General features: G+C 38.4%; 1 protein-coding gene across 1 annotated transcript; it reads right to left on the bottom strand.

Annotated features, from left to right (window-relative positions):
• Nucleotides 1–10,287: 10,287 nt before the first annotated feature.
• LOC112461444 lies at nucleotides 10,288–12,965 on the bottom strand. The gene is made up of 7 exons (XM_025026687.1): nucleotides 12,596–12,965; nucleotides 12,207–12,455; nucleotides 11,929–12,102; nucleotides 11,660–11,755; nucleotides 11,345–11,500; nucleotides 10,732–10,866; nucleotides 10,288–10,523 (listed from the first exon to the last, which is right to left on the bottom strand). Exons 1-7 carry the CDS (start codon nucleotides 12,801–12,803, stop codon nucleotides 10,291–10,293), a joined length of 1,251 nt encoding a protein of 416 aa, XP_024882455.1. The 5' UTR covers nucleotides 12,804–12,965; the 3' UTR covers nucleotides 10,288–10,290.
• Between the last annotated feature and the right edge of the window lie 1,779 nt (nucleotides 12,966–14,744).

Below are 14,744 nucleotides of genomic sequence, written 5' to 3'. Positions count from 1 at the left end.
TACTTGGGCTGAATTATACGGTCGCCACTGTATTTTAAGGCTCAAATACAGAAACCTCTGGCTGTTGCTATGCCCCTCGCTTCCTTCCAGCTCAATGGCCGCCGTCTTCTACGCCGCGGACGTGTTCAAGGCCGTCAGCCACGCCCTGTTGTTGCGTCGCGTAATATACGGAACTCGGATAGGAATTATGATCGGGCCGAGATATAATCACTCTCGTTTTATTATAAACAAATAACAATTTATTGTTCCTTCACTTCTACAAACGTATCCCGTGTTCGGGATTAATCCTCCTTCCGAGGGTGTATTCTAAACGTCGACTTACACGAATGGATCGTTACCCCGTATCGCGTATCGAATCGTTATTATCACGCTGTTAACGCAAGCGGTCAACGGGATAAGCCACGTCGGCTTCGATTTGTTTCGCGATCACCGCAACGTGCAACCGCATCAAAGTTTCACGACGAACTGTCCAGGAGGAACGGGTCGAGTCTCCCCACTTTGAGGCAACGCATGCGCCGGTGTGCCTGTTTGGGCGCGAAGCCCTCCTATTGGTTAGTCGTACCTACGGGTGTAGCGCGGTACGACTCCTTCGACACTTCGAGTGTAACCGGCGCGTAGAGACGGTTTATCATGCACTCTATTTCTACACCCTGGAGAGTAGCTCTCCTCCTACAGTGCAACGTCGCAAAAGGCTATCGCCGAAGCGTGAACCGATTCGCGTCGCTGCACCGCGGCGATTCGCACGAGCGGTATCGAGTGACTCGGAAGAAGTCACACGGACGAATTCTATAGAAGCCAGGTAAGTACGAACGGTCATTACGTCCGTCATTATATCTTTTCTTTTACAGGTACCCGGGTTCATCGAAGGAATCGTCCCAACGTAATGTAATGTAATGCATCGGCGATGCTCAAGCTTGCACCTTTTGGTGTAAATACGGTAAGTATATAAGGTAAGTATCGCGTCAACTTAATTCTATCGCGCGTACATGAGAATAATAATAATCAAACTTAAAATCGACAGGGAATATCAAAATAATAATGAAATCATGCATATGAAGTTAATTTGGCTCTAAGCCTGACAAAAGTGTGGAGAGAACACTAAAGTGTAGAAAAGTGTAAGTAAAATATACGAAAATAATATCAAATGTAAAAGGTAATAAGTTTTGACCTGGAATAGCTCCATTTTGGCCGTTCTCTCTCTAGTTCGTTGTAATTAATAAGATTATGACAAAATATTAAGATTTTACCCTAAAGTGTAGCAAAGTGTAATAAAATGTATCAAAAGTGTAATATAAGTGTAGAGTTTGCTCTCGCTCGTTCCGCAGACCTAAAACTAAGTTATTTGCACGGAAAGTGTAGAAAAGTGTAATGAAAGTGTAGAGCTCGCGCTGGCTCGTTCCGCAGACCTATGATTAAGTCGTTTATACGGAAAGTGTAGAAAAGTGTAAAAGGTGTAACACTCTTTTCGTCCGTCTGTATCGTAAACGTGTTTGTCTGGTGTCTAAGTTCAAAAAGTGTAATAAAGTGTAACGTTTGAAGTGTAGGTACATCAATTCCCTTCGTGATCCCCCGGATTGTTTAAAATCACGATGTAAAGTGTAAAAAAGATAAATAGCGTGCATACTAAGTTTGGATCAGGGAAATTGAGTATCATTGGTAAAAAGATAACTATGGAAACTATCGCGTACGTTGTAAACTGCATTGTTGATATTTTTATGTGCTCTATGGCGTGTAAAATACGGTTCTGAAATTGATCTCTGTGAATAAACTAATAATAATATGCAAGTTAATGAAATGGCAAAAACAATGAATATAAAAGCTAATACTACTATACGAAAATGTCTGAATCCATCTTGGATCGTTTATTAATTGTTAACAGGTAAGTTTAAGGTGGGTTTTCAATGTCTTTTGTGTCAATCGTCTTTATTGTTCTATGTTCAATGTGTAACAAATGTGTTCGCTGTGTGTGTTGTTAAAACTATAAAAGTGTAATAAGTGTAACGCAGTGGCACTTTGCCTCGCCGCAATCCACGTATGGATGTCTAAAATTAATAAAAGTGTAGCACTCGGTGTGCTCTAAATTCTAATGAATAAAATAATAATATAAAATAAATTGAATGACTCGATCAAACATTATGCGCGTTCTACGCTTGAATATACTCGAATAAAAACAAATCAAAATATTAAAAATCACAAAACACACAATATCTAAGTTAATAAAAATATAAGTTTTTCAGACGCGCATACCTTTACAACTCTGTATAACTCTGCGAGCACTGCACCTCCTCCGCTTCCATCTGCTGGCTCTCGTCCCCTGGTCTGCTCCCCGACTGCTCCCTCTGCACCTCGGTAGAGAATATTTGAGACCCTGGCGATGCCGTTTCTCATATGGGCGTAATGCCCCCGGTTAGCAGCCTCGCTACCTCCTCGTCTGCAATGCGGTCAAAATCGGGTGGCACCGATTGGTCCACCAATGGGTCGGTCAAACTCGGATGAGTTTGCTGTATCTGTTGTCCGGCACTTTCGGGTTGCCCCTGCTGCACCTTCTGCTCTCTGCAGTCCCTCTCGGCTCGCTCGGGTTCCTGGGACATGACTATCGTCTCGGCGGAAGAATCCCGACTCGCCTGGGGAACGGGCACTTTAGTGTACGGTCCCAAGGTTAGGTTGTAACCGAACGATACATAATCGGGCTACGGGAGACGCTAATTTGTCCTATAGGTCATCGGTCGCCACTCGGTTTGCCCTATTTCTACCGAGAAGGTAAGTATCTTTAACGTGAATGACTATATGGTTCCTCAATTTGTTTAAATAATTCAATTTTCAGAATCCCGCCACGGGGTCCTCTTCACCATCGCCTGTTATTAGGGACTTGATATTAATCGCCTCCCGAAGTCGCCCAGGTTCGGAGATTGAGCGACACCCGCTTGATCAGGTAAGTACGTGTTCAATAATTCCCTAATCCTTTCTAATTTTTAGATTCCCGCCACGGGGTCTTCATCTGCGTCGGCTCCCCTCGGATATCCGCTATCAATCATCAGGCTGTGTCAACGTGGAGCCAAGATGGCGCGACACCCGCTTGATCGGCTAAGTCCCAACATTAAAAGTTCAAATAACTACCTAATTCTCTTTTATTTTTAGGTTTTCGTTACACGCGGTCATCACCATCGCCGATGTCATGGATCACCGCTGTCACCGCCGTCCAGGATCACCGCGTATAGAAGATACCGCGTCACTGTGAGAACTGTCGTCAGAACTATGATTAATGCCGTTTCTTTTTAGATTTCCGCCACGGGGTCCTCATCTATGACCTCCTCCGAAGCAGACCCGATGATAATTTACGATCCGGATGGCCTTCTTCGCAAGATGGCGCGACACTCCGCTTGATCAGGTAAGTAGAAGGTAAGAAATCGTGAACTACGTATTTATTATCACAAATGATTTTTCCATTTATTCGTGATTGTCGATTCACACAGATGGTTGTTCACAATTGTTGTTCCCGCACAAGATGGCGGTCGCACGTCTCGCAAAGTGCGAAGTTTTCGTTTACGGTACGTCAAAACCTTTCGCCTTTCGTATCGGCGACGAGTAACGCGTTTCGCGGGCGTTGCCGTTTGTTTCGGGCGCTGTGGTACGTTAAATTCGTAATTCGGTACGTAATCGCGATAATTCGAACGACACGCCGAGATATACGCGCGAGACAGAAGTTATACCTACGAGCGCCCACGACAGACTGCCTCGAAGAATATTCCTCTCTCGGGCTCCCTACCTACGGTGAGTTACCCCCACCATGGGGTTCTCGGCCGTTTTCTCCTCGCGGTAATTTTCCGTTCTCCGCGTTAACAATAGGTGTTTACGACTTTCGGATCTACAGGTGCGCGCCAGATGTTCGCCGCTACGCAGTTACAATAGGTGTTGACAACTTCTGGCGGTACCAGGTGTGCGCGGTGGAAATTTCCACTGGTAGTACCATGTACGCGACACCCTGAATCAATCCCCGGACAGTGGTTTTCCACCACTCGTAATTTTTACCCTTTGACGACGCCGACTCGTGCGCACGTCTTCTCCTACCTCACTTTGGGTGACCCCGGGTCAACTTCTCGAGGAAGATGTCTAGGTCGCGATCGCGACGTCCGCCGTTGACGGCGACCCCCGGGTCTCGCTTTCGTGGTCCCTACTACCCTGATTTCGGGCTCAGTCCTTGTGGACGACGTCCGGGTATCGAGTTTGGGCGACATGTCGCTGTATCTCGCGTTCGGGTGATCCGATCTTGACGGCGACCTGTTCCTTGGGTGTCCCAGGTCCCGCTGGGTGTGACCCGCTGGGTTTTTCCCGCGGATGACGCTTGGTTATTTATCTGGCCTCCTGGTGGCCGTATCGCGTCGCTCTTCGGCCGGTCCTCTATTTTTCGGCCTCGCGGTTCGGATCACGTCGCTAAATTTTCCGCGGCATGCACGGTTCTACTACCTCGGTACCCTGTCGCGCTAACTCACGATCCGGTGAGCGTATCGCGCCGCTCTTTCGCTGGTCACCTATTTCGTGACTTCCCGGTTTGGACCGCGTCGCTATTATTTTCGCGGCACGCACGGTTCTACCACCTAGTGACCCTGACGCGCTGTCTCGCGATCCGGTGAGCGTTTCGCGCCGCTCTTTTGCTCGTCACCTCTTTGGTGACCCCGCGGTTCGGACCGCGTCGCTGTTCCTCGCGTAACTTTTCCGGGTTCGGTGCTTAGTGACCGCGTTGAAGATTGTGTGTGGCTCGGCCGCCGTACTTTTCCGCGCGTTACCGCGATCCATGCGCTTAATCAAACAAAAATCATAATTTAAGGTCGGGCCGTGTGCTTTATTGCCGCTAATCAAAACAAATCAAAATTGGATCGGGAAGGAAACAAATGTAAGTTTTTAATAAAGTGAGCCGCTGCTCGGCGACCGCTGTCGCAAACCTTAAATCTAAACGCGCCGGACAGATCAAAATAACGCAAAATAAATATAATTACACGTTGCTAACGGGAGAACAAAAGAAAGTCATGGGGCTTGGGCTCCCTATCGAGATCCGTCCTCGGAGCGCTATGGGAGGGCTGGCCTTGGCCGGGGCATCTTCCCCGTTCTCCGGAGTTTCCTCTCCCGACGATCTGCTCCGGAACTCCTCGTCCAGCTCGTCCCTCTCGTCTGGCGTCGCTACCTGCGGCGCCACCGTCATTATTCCCGTCGGTTGGTCGACACGGGGCATGCGGTTGCAAGGTTAGGTTGTAACGCCAGACAAGCGTCGTAATTGTAAAATGTTCAAGCTGAATCAACTCATACGATGAGCTTACGATAGCGATTATGACGAGCGTTACGACTGCTTACGATGAACATGTAGTTGTAGCCTTAAATACGTACTAAAGATGTATACATACTGTTGTATATCCATCCGCCTTGTGCTGGACGGTGTGAGCTTGGACGCTCCCGGCTCCCGCGTGTGCACACCGGTTAATTAATCCTGGGGCGACGCGGTCAAGACACTGAACACTGAGTCTTTTGATTTTATAACAGTTTATTTCTGTCTTACAATCACTCTCGCACAAGAAAACGTCCGATCGATACGCTCGCTGCTGAGTTTCTGCCGCTAGGGAGGAGAGGGGACGGAGAGGGGACGGAAAAGGGAAAGGAGAACGAAAGACGAAATACGAGCGAGTCGGTACGCGTGGCGCGCGATGAAAATGGCGCGGAAAATTCTGTTGAATCCGAAAAATTCCCCAAAGAGATTAATCAAGTTTATAACGTCTTTAGAATATGTCTAGGATATTTTATATATCAATTTATAAAAATTATAGTTGCTTTATTATTTTTATTTTATATTTATATCTATTTTATAGTTTATAATTATAATTTTATTTTACATTGAATTCACATTTATTTTACATTTAATTCACATTTTTTTACATTTATTAATAATTTATAAATGCATATATAAAAAACACTTGTCTACATTTATGTATTTACTATTTATCACATGAATCAGAATTAACTTCAGTACTGTTACGTCCAAACCCCGGGAGTCTCAGTGAAAAGGAAAACTGAGAAGCGAAGGAAAGGCCACCCAGAGGGGACGGGGTAAGGAAGGACGTAACTGAATTCTTAAAGGTTATCTTGGGTTGCGCGAGTAAACGCGTGCCTCGAGTCAAACTCACTTTTGGGAAGGCTCCAGTCAAGGGTCAACGTCCGAAAGGACGCTATTACGCCTACTGCGAGCCATGCGATCGTCAATCCTGTTTTAGGTCAAGGATTATGCAATCCCTATTACCTGGGATCGGACCGTGTAAAATTTTGCGAGCGGGGGAGGTTGGTGACGAGGTGTTAAATTAAATAATTAGACATTAATTTCAGAAATTAAAAACATTACAATTATTTATTATATAAATGATGAAAATTAATGAGCCAGTTACATTTATATGTATATAGAAAAACATAAAAACAAAACGCAAATGGTACAGATCTAGTGTGGTGTGTGTATATGTGTATGGAGAATACGCGGGTGTTACATTGGCTCGGAGGTCATCGAACAGGATTACTGAGGGGATGCTTCGACATTTAATATGATCTCCTGCCCGGTTAGTACATTTATAATTCAAAAAACACAAAGAAAAAGAGAAGGGTGTACGTCACGAGTGCGTGTGTGTATGTGCGAAAGGTGGTTATACTTGTATTTCTATGTTAACATTTTTATTTTTAATTAATCATTATGTGTTTTATTCTATTACTAAAATCAATCTATTAAAATAACTTTGGGAATGATCTCCACGCTCGAGGTGGAGAACGTGGGAGAAGTGGGTCTATTGAAAAGGAACCAGGGTATTTCGCAAAGAATCTCCACGCTCGAGGTGGAGAACGCAGGAGAGGGTGTTCTTTCGCGGTAATCGTCGCGTAGGTAAAAAGGGATGGGGGAGTGTGGGAGCTCCGGATAGGGGAACTGGTTGAGTTCCTCGGAAGGAACCGGGGAATAGGACGGTCCGGAACAGGGAGAGGAATCGGGGGTGTAGGGAAAAATTTTATACGCGAGTGAACGCGGGGGAAGGGAAAATTGTGGAAGATGGTGGCAGTTAAAATGTTCTCGATGCGCCTGGAAAAGCTGTCGCTCAACGACGCGAGCTCGCCTGCTACGTACGTATTTTTTCTTTATTTTCAGGGATAAACTCTTGCGACTCCGGCTAGTCACTAAAAATTATTATGTAAGGGGTGAGAAATTATAATTGTCTAATCAGTTTGGGAAGTTAAAAAGAAGAAATGAAAATTTGTAACATATATATATGCAAAGAATATATATATATATATACAGGGTGTCCGAAAAATCGCCTACTCCACTTCGGGAGGTGATTCGGGACCCAAAAACAAGCAAAAAAGTTCATACAAACATAAGTCCGGAAATGAGCCGTTTCCAAGTTATAGCCACTTTTATGTTCAAAAATCGTAAATTTTTATTTTCAATTTTTTTTAATTACAATTACCAAATTCTCTCAAGTTTCTGTCTACATTTCGAAAAGACGCTATTCCCGGTACATCTCGATTTGGTAAACACTGGATGTATAATCTTCTTGCCTCGGGAGCATTACTTTGAGCAAGACCATACATAAGATGCATATCAGCTAATTCATTAAAACTTAAACGATCCATTGATGAATACGGAAAGATTAGATACAACCTAAAAGTAAGGTGTTGTTAAATAATAATTTGAAACTTATTGAAAAGCCGTGATTTACTTACCGATTTTGAATAGGCGTGAAAACAACTGATTTCAAGTAGCCGTGAAAACAACTGATTTTGAATAGCCGTAAAAACAACTGATTTCTTTTAAAAATAATGTAATCGTATTTACAAATATTGAAAAATTAAAAAAAATAAAAAAATTAAAATTAAAAAAATTAAAAATATTAAAAAATAAAAATTTTTACTTTAAGAAATAATTAAGAGAGAGGGATGCCAAGCGGATTCTAAATTACGATTTTTGAACATAAAAGTGGCTATAACTCGGAAACGGCTCATTTCCGGACCTATGTTTGTATGAACTTTTTTGCTTGTTTTTGGGTCCCGAATCACCTTCCGAAGTGGAGTAGGCGATTTTGCGGACACCCTGTATATATATATATATATATATATTATGTTACATACGTATATGTGCACATGTCTGTACATAATATATATTTTTCAAGAAAAAAAAACATTATGGGATATTCTGTATATATAGAGAACTAATAGAGACGTAATATCGGTGAGCATAGCATTGAAACATCCTCCTCTATAGACAATATGACACTTATTCGCACGACAGCGCATATTATATATAATCCTTTCCGCCGTCACTATTGAAGACGTGACTACATGTCAGCCTCTCGACGAAACATACCTATTACAAAACGAGAAAACGAAGCAAAATTTGTTGAGCTGTTGGTACGTATTGCACAAATACACAATTGGTATCACAAATTGACTCCAACGTATGCGAGCCAAACACTTCGTCGTCGCACGCAATCTGTTTTACGGGAACGAGAAGCAGCATGCGAAACAGGAGGATAAATGGAATGTATCTCGCGTTTAGAAAAGTAAACAAATAAGCTGCTCCTACGACGTTTTAAATGCTCCGATAATCTAAATGTGAGTAATTCTAAATGTAAGTATATCAGCTTGTTGTGCATTAGCTGAAAAACGTAAGACGTAAGAAAAATAAGCGTTCAACGGTCAGTGTAAAATTGATTGCGTGTGACATACGCTTAACTAAAGGTTCTTATTTCCTAATATGAAACTTTCTTTACGAGGATAATACCTATCCGAAATAATACTTAATATTTTGCTAACGCGATTATCTACATATAACACAAAATTAAAGATTTTTGCATTACGCTAAACAATATTAAATAAGTTCTCTATGCAAAACTGGACCAACGCAGGCAGTGTGTCACTACGGCAGAATTGCATTGATGATACTGGCACAGTGAGGCAATGACCTTCGGATTCTCTCTAAATAACTAAGAGTAATTATTAACATATTTATCTGGAAAACTATATAATCATTTACGTCGCGTAAGTAATTATTTTGTTTATTCTATACTAGAGATGGGTGATACAGTCTGAAAGTATCGTATCGATACGCATCATGAATGAAAATATCGTCCATCTCTATCCTATATCATCCATACCATCAATCACTTCCACTTAATTCCTATACACGGAAAACTAATATTGCAGACCAACATTTAAAAAATAAAACTTTTAAGAAAGAAAACATGTTGCTACAGCATCTCGACAATATTGCAAAGAAGACCAACATTTAAAAAATAAAACTTTTAAGAAAGAAAACATGTTGCTACAGCATCTCGACAATATTGCAAAGAAGACCAACATTACAAAAATAAAACTTTTAAGAAAGAAAACATGTTGTTACAGCATCTCGACAATATTGCAAAGACCAACATTTAAAAAATAAAACTTTTAAGAAAGAAAACATGTTGCTACTAAACTGATCTGACTCTTACGCAAAAAGATAAATATTCATATTAATTACTGCATCGTTTACAATCTAACGTCCGTTTTCCAAAGGCACGTTATTTTCCAAAGGCACGTTTTCTTTTTCTTGCTCTTTGTTTCTCGTCATACGTTCCTTGGCATGGGCTAACCATACTTTAATCGGAGCTGAAATTTGGTCGTCTGTCACATTAACAAATGATTTTCGTATCACACCTGAAAAAATAACATTTTTATTGTTTATTATTTCTAAATAGTAGAACAAATATGTCTATGCTAATTTAATTTTTGTATAATATTATTAGATTAATAATTTAAATTCAGTTACAAATAATTATATGCTCTATCTCTAATATACACAAAATAAGATACTTTAATATATCAGTATTGATAAATGTTTATATTATTTAATAAATTAATAAATTATTAGAAAATATTTAGGAACATATCTTTCAACTTTTACAGCAATAATTATAGCATTCATTAATAAAAAAAATACAAATTGTTTTTAAATATTTTACTTACTTATATTTATTTTACAAATTTCTTATTTGGAAAATATTAGTTTCTTTTTTGCACCGTACCAACTGTACTTAATCGCCAGGTCATTAGAAACCATTAGTTTCATCAGTCGCAAACATGATGTTTTCATGTTTTCACATAATACAAATGCCAGTTGTGTCGTTTAAAATATTTGTAAATATTTGAAACAATAAAAAAAACGTACAAAGTATAGAATGTATGGAAATTTTATAATATTAAAAAGTAGACATTTGACTTACTTACCATTTCACTTCAATAAGATGCGTTATTTTTTAATTTTGTCTCCATCGCTTCAAGATCGTTTTCATCCTTCAATGGCAGATCTTTAAAAATATCAATTTTTTGTCTTTCTTCCGTTTCGAAAGTACCAGTTGAAAGTGTGCCAACGCGCCGTTCAATATTTTGTATGGCCGTGAGTATGTTGGTCATGCTTGTGGCTATTTCCGTTACTTTTCGAATTAAATATAGTGTAGGATCATTTGATTCTAAAAAACATTCGAAACAGATTTCATTTATGTATGAAAAGAAAAGATAACATTTTCAAAAATTCTACAGATTAAAAATATGAAAAAATGTAAGCTGATTGAACTACAAATAAAAAAATAAAACGCAAAATTTTTTTATAATAAATAACATTACAACTCTAATATATATAATAATCGTAAGTAAAATAAAAACTATTTGCATACTTACTTAGTTTAAAATTGTAATTTGGTCCTAGTACTTTAGTCTTCTTTCCTGTTAATGACATTACTAAAGTATTAACATTATCATTATCGTCATCATCACATGATTCTTCATCCTTCAAAACATTTTTATTTCGTGAATCTAAATGCAATAAAAAATAATATTACCATTACTATTTCAATACAATTTTAACACATTGATCTCACATTTACCTACATATACAACTACAAATACTAGATTAAAAATATAAAAAGAACCAGTAAAAACAACCTAGTCAAAATAATGTCAAAGTGACATCAAATTGATGAGAAGTATGTCAAAATGAATGATTAAAATGATGGCAATATTACTGCATAACGTCCCATACCATAATGGTGATTTTAACTGTCATTTTGACATCTGTTTGACGTCAAGATGACAGTCACCCTGTACAGGAATATAAATGCACGATTAAAATTAAATTATATTAAATGAGAGCAGGTTGTTTTCACTAAGTTAAAACAGATATCACAAAAAATTGTTGCAAAATAAATTGCACAGAATAACGTTATGTACATTATATAAACTTATGAATAATTGTAAAATATAAAAGTAAAATAAAAATTACTTGTATACTAACCTTTAGAGGTCAAGCTCGAACTTGATAGACCATCATCTTCATAATCTCGCTTATCTCTTTGAATATATACTGGGTCGTCTACTTCTTTTTCTTGTGTTTGATGATTCCTAGACCCTCCGGGTCTAATGCGGCCAGAACTAACAACACTTGGTGGACCTAAAAGTAAGGAAACAACCATTGTATATATTGTTTATACCGTTTTTAGATAGATAGGCTGCGTTCAGCGAAAAAAGTAACTCACTGAGCGCTCACTGAGCTGCTTTTCCGCTGAACGTAGCCATAGATAAATCTTATTTCAATAAAAATTATACTTACGAAAATCGTTTTTTCCTCCATTGTAGTGTTTGTTTGATGCAGTATTTTCCATTTTCTTTGTACTCTGTCTGTTATCATATGATCTGTCGTCAAAACCTGAAAATCATACAACAATACATTGCTGAAATATTATTCTATAGTTAAAAACATTATTCTTAGTTAAAAAAAGATCACAAAAAATTGTTGCAAAATAAATTGCACAGAATAACGTTATGTATATTATATAAACTTATGAATAATTGTACAATATAAAGTAAAATAAAAATTACTTATATATTGACCTTTATTAGAGGTCAAATTCGAACTTGATTGAACATCATTATCTTCATAATCTCGCTTATCTCTTTGAATATATACTGGGTCGTCTACTTCTTCTTCTTGTGTTTGATGATTCCTAGACCCTCCGGGTTTAATGCGGCCAGAATTAACACCACGTGGTGGATCTAAAAGTAATGAAACAATGTAATTTCCTCGGCAACGCCGTCGAGGAATTTCGATTCCTCGGCAACGCCGTCAAGCTTAAGCTAGTGCTTTATAAAGTTCTTACTTTTTTGTGCATTTTTGGTTTTTGTCCAATGTGTAACTTCGTTTGATAACTTATTCGGTGCTTTTGGGATATTCTCACATATACTGTCATCTGACAGTTCATTATCATTGCTGCTCATTGATGAGTTCCTATCTTTTTTGGCTCTATTTTTCCTTGATTTCTTACGACATTCATCTTTCTCGGTATTTGATGTAAGATCAGACTCTTCTTCGGCTCGTTTCAACTTTTGTCTTGCCACGTCATAACTCACTGCAACAAAATAACATAATAAGAATGAAAACATGTACCATTGTCCTATAATTATTAAAATACATCAACAAACATTAATGTTGTATGTGGAAAACAAATAATAATACACATATTTTAGAAACAAATATAATATTACTTACAATATGTCCCATATATTTTTCGGATGGAACATTTTGACCATGTAGATTCCGGCTCCGCCGCACGTTTAACTGCTTTGTTGTGTCTTGCAGTACTAGTGTACATAGGCCAAAAAGCTTCCGTCGAATCTTCAGTCAACCAATTCTTTGGAACTACTGAGAGTCCATCTTCAAATTCAACGACTGCGTACATCTTCAACGTGCCAGCCATTCTGCTTCAATACATGTTAAATTTTGTTATGTATTAATGGAAAAACTGCATATTTGTCATTTTTATGCGGCAATTTCACATATTTTCTAATAACATTTTTTAATGGCCACGATTTCAATTCTGAGCATGAGTGCACACTATAAATTCCAAGTAATGATGATGGACAAGGAATATTGTATAGGTCGTTTTTTTTCTAAAAATTCGCGACCTATAATGACTGGAATATTTCGCTTTGAACAGTGTGCTATATTTTCTATACATACAATGGCACCACAATTTAAGCCGCAACAACTATCGGCGAGTGTCCCAGCTTTCAATGTAATTCCTTTATACTTCACAATTTTATATTGTGGATTGTTACAATTGGAAACAAGTGGACCATCATAATGCAAATTTGTTAAAGGATGTACCAAAACAGAATGTGATGAAAGAGAAGTTGATAATGATAAATCCGAGTTTATTTCTTGTTCAAAATATCTCCGCACAACTTGTTGTAAAGGTCTCTCTGTTTTCCTAATATATTTTTTCAATGTTTTCATATAATTTTCAAATTTAAATGCAGTGAAGTTGTCAAGCGGTCCAAATCTTTTGACGTCATCAACAAGATGTACAAAACTGTGAATATTATGTGACATATTCTCAATACCATATACTTTCTTAAATGTTTCAATAAAGAAAACTATCAATTCTTGCGCATAATTTATGTATTCATTTAAATCTGGTGAAGAAAAAATGCGAATAATCACATGTAACGTCATAAAGTTGATATATACGTTTTTTTTAAATATAGATTTAAAAGCCAGTGGACCCGTGTATAATAATATCAGTCGATATTCTGTAGCTTTCCATAATTTCACACAATTCAGTGCTCGTGGCTTTCTTGCAAATTCTACAGGTATTGCAGGCTTTAACAGTGTTATTAAACGTGTAGAAATTTCTTCAACAGCTCTATTTTGTAGTCGATAATCCAATTTTCCAGAAAGCCATAAATATATTAATTTGCGTATAATTCCTAAAAACACCAAGTGCATAGGATCTAAGGGAACATTGGTAACAGGCTTAAAATGTGGTATTTCTAACAAACTGCAGGTGATATCTGGCTTGTGATAATTATCGTCAGTCTTTCGAATGAAATTGTCATCTGTTCTAGGTGGTGCATCGATTTGTGGGAAACATATTCGGTTTCCTACATATTCTCCTTCTGTTTGACACTTAGTACAGCTGGAATAACCGGAATGTCCCTTTACACACAGAACGAATGATTTCGCTGGAGTATCACAAATTAAAGCCTCAAGTCTGCAATTTATATTACGACCATTGATGGTAACACCGTTTTCGCACATATCTTTAGCCTCGTCAACAAATTGCTTCAAAAAATCATTGGCATTTGTCGGTTTTTCATATCCATGATAAAGTCCAATTACAAATACATTATCATATGGAAGAACTGAACCTAATATGGGCCAGAACTGTTGTGATGACGATTTCGACAATGGTAATCCATCAACATTGATAGTTATTTTCACACAATCAATATTATCCTTTACGGATGTCAATATATTTAATACAGATTTAAGTAATCCAAAATGGTGATATATTCCCGGTGTTACTGTGCGTATCTCTTGTTGTCTCGGTGTTCTTAGAAGTGATCGTGCATCTATCGACAATTTTGAAAAACAAGAGTGTTGTTTTAATCTTTGAAGTAATGCTCTCAGAGCAGTATGTGAGACTTGATGCTCTGTAGCCCAGACAGCAAGGATATCTTTAAAATCGCTATTTGTTGTATTTACATTTTTAGATGCCACATGAGGTATTGAGTCACAAGAAATGTTTATAGAAGATTGTTCTGAATCCGATTCGTTTAACTGTCGACATTCGTCATTTTCATATGCTGCAAATATATTATTCTCATTTTCTTCATTAATAGTGCCATTTTCAATT

This window comes from Temnothorax curvispinosus, unplaced genomic scaffold (assembly GCF_003070985.1).
Source record: "Temnothorax curvispinosus isolate PA1 unplaced genomic scaffold, ASM307098v1 QBEX01011403.1, whole genome shotgun sequence".
NCBI classification, from domain to species: Eukaryota; Metazoa; Arthropoda; class Insecta; order Hymenoptera; family Formicidae; genus Temnothorax; species Temnothorax curvispinosus.
The sequence above is the reverse complement of the archived record's forward strand: the minus strand, read 5'-3'. Positions and strand labels throughout refer to the sequence as shown.